A 9,563-nucleotide genomic window follows, 5' to 3' on the forward strand; every position below is an offset into this window, starting at 1 on the left:
GGAAAGAGAAAGAGAAGAGAAAGAGAAAGGAGATGGGGAGAGACACAGAGAGGAGGGAGAGAGAAAAAGAGAGAGAGGTGGGGTGGCAGGGGAAGGAGAGAGAGAGAAAGAAAAAGAGGGGGAGAGAGAGAAAGGGAGAGGGAGAGGAAGAGGAAGAGAGGGAAAGGGAGAGGAAGAGGAAGATAGGGAGAGGGAGAGAGAGAAAATGAGAGAATGCGAGAGAGAAAGGGAGAAGAAGGAGAGGGAGATTTGGGGAAGAAAGATCAGATAATAAAACTATTGGGGGACCAGAATCCAGACATCTAATTGAGGGCAGAAATGAATTGGCCAGCTTGAAAAGCAAACTTGTCTCCTTCCTTCCTTAGAGATCCCTAATGTCTGATTCAGCTCATGATTGCCCACCCTTGCTATATGACTTTTCAACCACAGGGCCTGTGCCTTGATCATAAGATGAGAGGAGCCTGTCCTGTGGGCCTGTGGGCCACCTGGTGAGAGCATCCTCATTCCTCTGTCTCATGTGTCCTTTCCCAGAGAATACAGGTGAATTTGCTTCAGAAGAGACTCTCCAGAGAAGAGAACCTCATAGGGTCAGTTGGGGCAGGGAGACACCTGCACAACTCTCTTCCCCATTCAAGCCTTTACCCTGGCCCAGCCCTCCAAAAGAAAATCACCTGCCATCAAGCCTGGCCCCCTTACCTGGCCATCCCTATCCCTGAGGACCAGGAGCACAGGGGAGCTCTGGCCCTCCATCCTCCGATACAAATTCTTCAGGCTGAAACCGTCCCTTGCAGTGCAGTAAACCAGTGTCCAGGAGTGGCCACTGAACCGAGGAGGAAAGTGTGGGATGAGCTGAGGACAGAAGTAGGAGTATGAATGGGGTGTTCTTCCTCAGTCAAGGTTAGAGGTGGGAATGGGGGGACCAGAAGGTCTCGGGCATAGAATAGCAGCCAAAGGATGGATGAGAAAACTTGCTCTAGCCACTAGATTCAATTCTCTGTCTCAGAGCATCAACATGGAGGGGAATAGCACCTTTAAGACTTCAAGCCATAGTGCAGCAGATGGGGCCAACATATTATCACCATTTTATAGATGGGGAAACTGAGGTCCATGTCAGAGAAATAACTGGTCTTATTTCCCACAGCAGGGCAAGAACCTAGATCTTTCCGCTGCTAACCTCTCTCTGACATCATCCGGGAAGAAAGTCTATAGCAGCCCTCTGTCTCAGATCCAAAGTCCGTAAACCCCAAGTAATACCGCCATACCTGCCTGAATTCCTCCACATGAAGGACTTTGCTCTCTCCTAGGGTGGGAACCCAAGCCTCTTCAATGCCTGGGCTCTGGGCTGTTGGCATGGCCTGGGCCATAACCTCAGGCTCATTCTCTCCTGGCAGTGGGTCATCTGGTTGGGTTGGCTGTGGGAGATACAGACAGCATGAACAGGAAAACTGGATTCAAGTCAATGGAGAAGACGGCCTTCTATAGACGTGTCTCTCTAAGCTGTACATTAAGCCATAGAAACACAGAATCTGGAAGGGACTTTAAAGACTATCTCATTTGAACCTCATTTTATAGAAAAGGAAACGAAGGAAAAAGGAGAAGAAATCATTTCCCTAAAACATATAGAGAGTTTATAGCAAACAGGGTCTATAATACAGGCCTGAAGTCCATGCCACACTTCACACTACACACTGCCTCTGTCTAGATTTTGGCCACCTTCCCCTGCCCCACTCCACCCTCCACCAGTGCCTCCAAGTTCTGGTGCCCCAGGACCATCTTATTAGACCCTTGATATCAGAATTCTCCCTGTGCATCCAAGGAGGGCTCTGGTCTCAGGTGCAGCCTCCCTCAGGTCAGCTTCTCCTTCTGAGATATGGGCAGGAGAAAGCAACAATAGGTTCCAAGGGTGTAAAAAGCCCCTTGGGGCCAAAAATAGGGACGATTCCCATGGAGTCGGACCCAGCTGTGGCTGATGCCTTAACACAGGGATACACAGACCTCTGGGAAGCAAGGGGTCCTCCAGTCAAGGTTTCTGGACTCCTAGCCCTTCTGAGGCTGTTCTGTCGTAAAGGAAAGGTCAGGTTACAATTTTAGGGGTGGAAGCAAGCAGGTGCCAGAACATCCAGGATCCCTGCCCTCACTCCTACTCACAGCCTCCCCTATCCAGGTGCCAAAAACAAAGACCTTCAAATTCTGTGTGTGTGTGTGTGTGTGTGTGTGTGTGTGTGTGTGTGTGTGTGTACACAGGTGTGCATATGTAAGACCATCCATTGTAGCATAAGAGAAAGAGATCTAGATTTGGAATCAGAGAATTGGTTCCAATTTTAGGCTTGGCCGCTTACTATTTAATTTCCTTTTCTCTCTCTTGGCCTCAATTTTCCCATCTGACAAATAAGGAAGCTAGACTAAATCTAGGTGTTTGTTTTTTTTAAACCATTACCTTCTGTCTTTGTAAGGGTGCATTTATCTTTTCTATTAATTGCTATTAAATTTTTTAAAAATTTAATTTCCAGGGGGCTCAGTAATATTTTTTTCTGGAAAGGAGGCGGTAGGCCAAAAAAGTTTGGGAACCACTGGGCTAAACAATCAGGGTTAAGTGACTTGCCCAGGGTCACACAACTAAGGAAGTGTCTGAAGTCAAATTTGAACCTAGGTTCTCCCTTCTCCAGCCCTGGTGCTCTATCTATTTTACTGCTTGGCTGCCCTTAAATCAAGGATCCCATGAGTAGATTTTGGGGAGTCCATGACCTTGTATGGGGAAAAATGGTATCTTTATTTTCACTAACAGTTTAGCATTTTCTTCCATTGGGAATATAGGCAACAAATCACAGGAGTATTAGCAGTACCTATGACTTTGTCACCAATAGAAATCACAGGTATTTTCATATCAATGTTCCAATCGTTGTAGATATCTTGAAATAGCATTATGCTCATCACTATTTTGGAATCACTATGGTTGTTAGATCCCTTTAATTTATCTACATTTTAAAGTGCTTTGCCTAATCATTTAAGGCAACTAAATGGTACAGTACTACATAGGGAGCTAGACTTGGAAATTGGAAGATCTGAATTCCCTAGGTAAACCATTTCACTTGTTTGCCTCAGTTTCCTCATCTGCAAAATGGAGATAATAATGCCTACCTCACAGGGTTGTTGTAAAGATCATATGAGAACATTTACAGAACACTTACAAAAGCTGACAAAGAACTTTATGTTTTTGTTGCTGTTCAGCCTTTTGAGTAGTGTCTGACTCTGTGACCTCATTTGTGGTTTTCTTGGCAAAGATACTGTAATGATTTGCCATTTGTAAATGTCAACTATTATTATCAACTTTAATTAGATAATTAAATTTAGAATTATATAGTAATTAAATAATTATATATTATACTTTATAGTAAAATTATAATTAAATTTAATTAAATTACATTCAGAGAAGCATGTATCGCAAATTTGTTTTTTTTAATATTTTTATAATTATATTTCTATTTAATTGGCTTCCTTTGAAACCTTATGCATTTAAAAATATTATTCTGAAAGGCTACAATAGATTTCACTAGACTGTCAAAGAAGGCCATAACACTAAAAAGATTGAGACCCCTTAGACTAGATGGTTTCTAACATCACTTCCTGCCTCTGTGTGTGTGTTTGTGTGTGTGTGTGTGTGTGTGTGTGTGTGTGTGTGTGTGTGTGTGTGTGTGTTTATTGAGTTCTGGGGCAGAAGGTCCAACCTGGGGAATAAAAATCAGTCAGGGCCTTTCCTGCCAACCTGATCCCTACCCTGAAGCCCTTTCCCATTTCCTCCCAGGCTCTTCTAGCTTAGTGGGGCTCGACAATAGATGGCCTTTTCTTTCCCTTCCCTAAGCCAGATTCACACTACAGCGGGTCCAAGTATCTCCCAAGTACCTACTGGGCCCTGTCAGCCCAAGGCAGGGCCTGGGCACAGTAGAGTGCTTCAGTAAGAATACCATCTCGCAAACTGATTCTGGTCTAAAAGGGGTCAGCCACACTTCTAGGTCTGGTGAAGTGCCCGAGTCTAACCCATGCCCTCCAACACAGGATAGGATTGTCATCAGAACAGACTTCATCTTCCCCATTACAATCTCTGTGGCTTCATACCAGACCACAGTAGGGTTAGAGAGAAGAGAGAACCCTTTGCCAAGGCTGAGGCAGGGATGCTGAGAGCTGAGGGCTTGGCGAGAGCCAGGAGAGCTAGACCTTTGGAGAAGAAACAAAAACGGCTTCAAGTGCCCAGCTAAACTGCCCCAAGCTCCATACCCACCTGGTGCTTTACAGCAAGGGGGAAGATGAGGGGGAAATTGGGGAGAGGGAGCATGACCTACCAGCTGGGTGTAGCGCCATCGGAGCCCTCTCATCCTGCTGCCTGGGGCCAGGCTGGCTGGGACAGGGTCATGGACAGCCACTTTAGGGCGGGACAGAGGGGAACTAAGTGAAACAGGAAAGAGAACACCTGGTTGGTGAATGACACACGACTTTGCTGCCCTTTGCAACTTCCCCAGCCTCGCCCAGCTCCTGGCAACCCTACCACCCTCCCACTGGCTTGGTAGGCGGGCACAAGCATCAGGCTTCTTTCCCTGAGAAGCTTGCCCTCAGGACTCTCTTCCCAGGTACTGGGGTCTTCACTGACATCTGCATCTTAGCAATAATCTGGTCTAGTCCCTTTGTTTTACTGAGAGGAAAACTGAGAGAGAAGGAAATACTCACACAAAGCAGGGATTAGAACTCAATTTTCCTGGCTTTTAGCCTAGGTTTTTTTTACCTGTAAAACCATAGTGCTTCCTCAATCCTCTCCAGATCATCCCATCTCCTTCCCCTTCATCTTCAGTTTCATCCCCTCTAGTGACCCCTTCTTCATTGCCTACAAACATGGCAAGGTTTTTTACTACCTTAAAAAAAGCCTTCTGGGGCAGCTAGATGGCTCAGTGGATTGAGAGGTAGACCTAGAGATGGGAGGTCACAAGTTCGAATCTGGCCTCAGACACTTTCTAACTGTGTGACCTTGGGCACTTAACCTTCCCCTGCCCTCACTGCCTAGCCCTTACCACTCTTCTGCCTTGGAACTAATACACAGAATTGATTCTAAGCAGGAAAGTAAGGTTTAAAAAAAAGCCTTTTCTTAACTATGTTATTCCCTCAATTATCATTATATAAGCAGCATTCCTTTCTCTGCTAAATTTCTAGAGAGCATAATCTCATTTGCTGCCCCGATTTCTCCACTACCATTGTTCCTTCACTTTTCTCCTCTGTTCTGCTCCTGACTCTTGGGTCTTGTTCCCAACAGTCCCTTCCTTTACTCCTACCTACCCCTCCTCAAATTGGTGAGCTCTTATGGGGACCTCCTCTTTAAGGAATTGCCCTGGTCAGCCAACATTGCTCCATGCCTCTCCTAGCTCTGTTCCTTATTCTTCAGGCTTCTCCATCATGCCTCCTTCCTTCCTATCACCTTGATTTTCAGCTAACTGGAGGACTGGAAGGTAGAATCAGGTAGGTGGTACAGTGAATAGAGCACCAGGCCTTGAGTCAGGGAGACCTGGCTTCAAAGCTGATTTCAGACACTTACTAGCTAGGTGACCTTGGATAAGTCACTTGACCTTGAGTGCCTTAATTTTCTCATCTGTGGCAAACCACTCTAGTATCTCTGCCAAGAAAACCCCAAATCAGGACACAAAAAGTAAGATGCAACTGGAAAATAACTGAATGACAGTCTCCCAACTGACTGAATGGTGCCCCCAAAAAACTTCCTTTATAGAGGACAGGAATTGGATTTATATTATCTTCCTCCCACTACCCCATAGAATTTAAACCCCTTGAGGACAGGAACTGCCTTTCTTTCTTTTTCTTATTTGTATCCCCATCTTAGCACAGTGCCTAGCATTGGCACACTGGAGTAGAGACTTAAACTCTTGTTGACATGCATTATTGTATTTCTCCATTGGAATGTAAGCTCCTTGAGGGCAGGAACTGTCTTTCTCTTTGCCCATTCAGTGCTTGGCACAGTATCTGACACATTTGTTGTCATTCGTGAATATTTAAGTTATGCCCAGCTTTTTGCAACCCCATTTGGTAAAGATACTGTAGTGTTTTGCCATTTCCTTCTCCAGCTCATTTTCTAGATGAGGAAATGGAGGCCAACAGGGTTAAGTTACTTGTCCAAAATCACATAGCTAGAAAGTATTTGGGATGTAAAACCCAGTGGAATTGCTTGTTGGCTCTGGGAGGGGGAAGGGAGAAGGAGGCGGAAAGAAAATGAATCATGTAACCAAGGAAAAAATATTCTGAATTAATTAATTAATTAATTGGGTTTTTAAAAAAAAGAATTTGGGGTTAGATTTGAATTCAAGTCTTCCTGACTCCAGTCTTAGTACTCTATCTGCTGGGCTACCTAGTTGCCCTGTCCTGGCACATAGTAGATGCTTAATAAATATTTGCTGATTTGTCAATCTGACTCATTGCAGTCAGGTTTCTGACTCTAGCACTCTCTAAAACTACAAAAGGTCACTGATGAGCTCCTGATTCCTAAATCTACTTCTCATTATCCTTTCTATCTCTGCTACATTTGACACTGTGCCTTGTTTTGTTTTGTTAAACCCTTATCTTTCATCTTAGAATCAATACTGTGTGTTAGTTCCAAGGCAGAAGAGCAGTAAAGATTAAGTGACTTGCCCAGGGTCACACAGCTAGGAAGTGTCTAAGGCCATATTTGAACTCAGGACCTCTCATCTCTAGGCCTGGTTCTCAATCCACTGAGCCACCTAGCTAGCTGCCTCCTGCATTTGACACTGTTGACCAGCCCCTTCCTCCTAGATTTCTCTAATCCCCTGTCTCCTATGTCAGTGTTCTCTCTAAATACTCTTCCTACTACTTCTCTGTCTCCTTCGCAAACTCATTATCATTCCCCTTTTCCCTGAAATGTACATCCCTCCTGGACTTTTTTCTCTCTCTCTGTTCTCAGCCTAGATGATCTCATCTGCTCCAATGGGTTCAATTATTACTTCAATGCAGATGATTCCTAGATCTATATACCACTCCTAACCTTTCCTCTGAACTTAACTGTTTTTCTTTTTTAATCTAAAAAGCATTTAATTGAATTTATTTTTGATGTTTTTCAAAAACATGCACATTTCCACTTATATAATCCCTATGGCACATTGTCTGAAATAAGATTACCTTAAAACATTTCTTCTTATTATCATTATGGATAGATCTTGGATCTCTTATTTCTCTGGGATAGGGAACTTCAGAATGAGAAAGTTCCTACAATGTAGGCTGGCACTTTCTCTATAACCTATAGCTTTAGAGCTGTCTAGGGTAGCAATAGGGACAGCAAGGTGGCACAGTGGATAGAATGTTGGGCCTAGAGTCAAGAAGACTCATCCGGCACTTTCTAGTTGGATGTCCTTGGGCAAGTCACCTAACCCTTGTTGCCTCCGTTTCTTCATCTGTAAAATGAGCTGGAGAAGAAAATGGCAAACCACAGTGTCTTTGCCAAGAAAACTCCAAATGGAAAATATCTATTTGTACAAAAATATTTTTTAGCTCTGCTCTTTGTGGTAGCCAAAAATTAGAAAACAAGGGGAAGTCCCTCAATTGGGGAATGACTGAACAAATTGTGGTATATGATGGTGATGGAATACTATTGTACTGCTATAAGGAATAGTGAATTACTTGATTTCTATAAGAATTGGAAAGACCTCTATGAACTGATGCAGAGTGAAATGAGCAGAACCTGGAGAACATTGTACAAAGTAACTGAAACACTGTGGGAAGATCAAATGTAATTGATTCTGCTACTAATAGCAATGCAATGATCTAGGACAATCCTGAGACACTTATGAGAAAAAGCGCTATCCACTGTGGGAGTATCACTTGTTTATATGGGTATGTGATTTGGGATTTTGGTTTTAAAGATGACAAAAATAAGTAGTATGGAAATTGGTTTTGAGTGATAATACATGTAAACCCTGGTAGAATTGCTTGTTAGCTCTGGGAGAGGGGAGGGAAGAAGGGAGGGAGGCAACAAGAATCATGGAACCATGGCAAATAAATTAATTAAAAGTAAAATTAAATTAAAAAAAATTTAAAACCCCCAAATGGTGTCATGAAAGAGTCAGGCACAATTAGAAAATTAAAACCCCCAAATGGTGTCATGAAAGAGTCAGGCACAATTAGAAAATGACTGAACAACAAGAGTACCAACAAGTTGGATGATTTGCTCAGAATCACACAACCAGTATACATTAGGGGTGGAACTTGAAAGCAAGTCTTCTTGGTCTGAAGGGCAGATTTTCTATCCACTATGAAACAATTCCTTATTATTATTGCTATAAGTAATAACACCTACTATTAATACAATATAAGGCAACATAATATAATATAATGTATAATTATGTATAAAGCAAATAATATATAATAAAGCTATTATGAAAAAGAGTATCAATATATTATCTATAATACATTAAATATAACATTCTAAGTATTTCCACTGTTGTTTATGATATATCATTTATGTTTAAAATTATCATTATTCATTATAGCTTCTATCCAAATGACATCTAGGTTCCCCATCACCATTGTCCTTCTTTGACCGTGTCTACACAGTTGGGCTGATGGATGCCTGGGGAATCTAGACTCTCTCCTGACCCAGAGATCCTAGGGTCATAGGATTTAGAGTTCAAAGATGAGGCAGAGGTCCTGGGTTCAAATCTGAGCTCAGATACTCCCTAACTATGTGACCCTGGGCAAGTCACTTAACTCCCTTTGCCTACCCATTACTGCTTTTCTACCTTGGAACCTATACACAATATTGATTGTAAGAGGAAAAGTAAAGGCTAAAAAACAAACAAACAAACAAAACGAGGCAGATGTTCTGGAGAGGAAATTGGGACAAGAGACAAGAGATTCCATAAAAAAAAAATCAGCCTTCCTCCTTCCTGAGTCCTTGTCAGACTCAAGACCAAGTATACATGGGGATAGAATAAGACAATATAGGGGGATCACTTACCCACAAAGCCCTCTAAACCCCTTCTTCCAGCCTCCAGAAGTCTTGGACCTGGAAAGCTTTTCTTTGTTAAACCAATTCTTGTCTAGGGTGGATAGGTTGAAACCTTGCTTTTCTAGACTGGCTCACTCACGTGAAGGGCCAGGCTTCCACCCCTCAGTTTGCTTTTGGCTTATCTGTCAATGGATCCTTAGAGCCTGGTGTTCCTCCATGCTCTTATAAGAATTAGCTTGGAGTCCTACCCTGCCCTTCCCAAGGCCTAGCCCCTACTCCAGTTCCTGGTTCCAGCTGGAAAGGCTCAGATAGTTATCACTTTACACAATAAACTTGAACACTATAAACACTAAAAAATATACACCACCACTACTCCATCTAGGTGAATTGCAACCAGGAGGGTCTGGAGCTTTTCAGTCTCTGGGGCTCATCCATCCATCCATCCATCCATCCATCCATCCATCCAAGAGCCATTTAATAAGCAATTATTCTGTGCCAGGTTATGTACTAGGCTCTAGGAATAAAAAGACAGAAATGAGTCAGGCCTTGTTCTTAA

At 43.0% G+C, this 9,563-nt stretch overlaps 1 protein-coding gene across 1 annotated transcript in view; it reads right to left on the reverse strand.

Annotated features, from left to right (window-relative positions):
- Positions 1-9,088, reverse strand: part of TLDC2 (TBC/LysM-associated domain containing 2) — a 22,066-nt gene extending 12,978 nt beyond the window's left edge. Inside the window, exons 1-4 of the mRNA XM_044661574.1 lie at positions 9,017-9,088; positions 4,338-4,440; positions 1,263-1,412; positions 697-849 (exon numbers count right to left, since the gene is read on the reverse strand). Coding sequence (XP_044517509.1) covers positions 697-849; positions 1,263-1,412; positions 4,338-4,370 — 336 coding nt within the window. The 5' untranslated portion in view covers positions 4,371-4,440; positions 9,017-9,088. The remainder of the gene's footprint in view (positions 1-696; positions 850-1,262; positions 1,413-4,337; positions 4,441-9,016) is intronic.
- Between the last annotated feature and the right edge of the window lie 475 nt (positions 9,089-9,563).

Source organism: Gracilinanus agilis, chromosome 2 (genome assembly GCF_016433145.1).
Source record: "Gracilinanus agilis isolate LMUSP501 chromosome 2, AgileGrace, whole genome shotgun sequence".
Taxonomy (NCBI): domain Eukaryota; kingdom Metazoa; phylum Chordata; class Mammalia; order Didelphimorphia; family Didelphidae; genus Gracilinanus; species Gracilinanus agilis.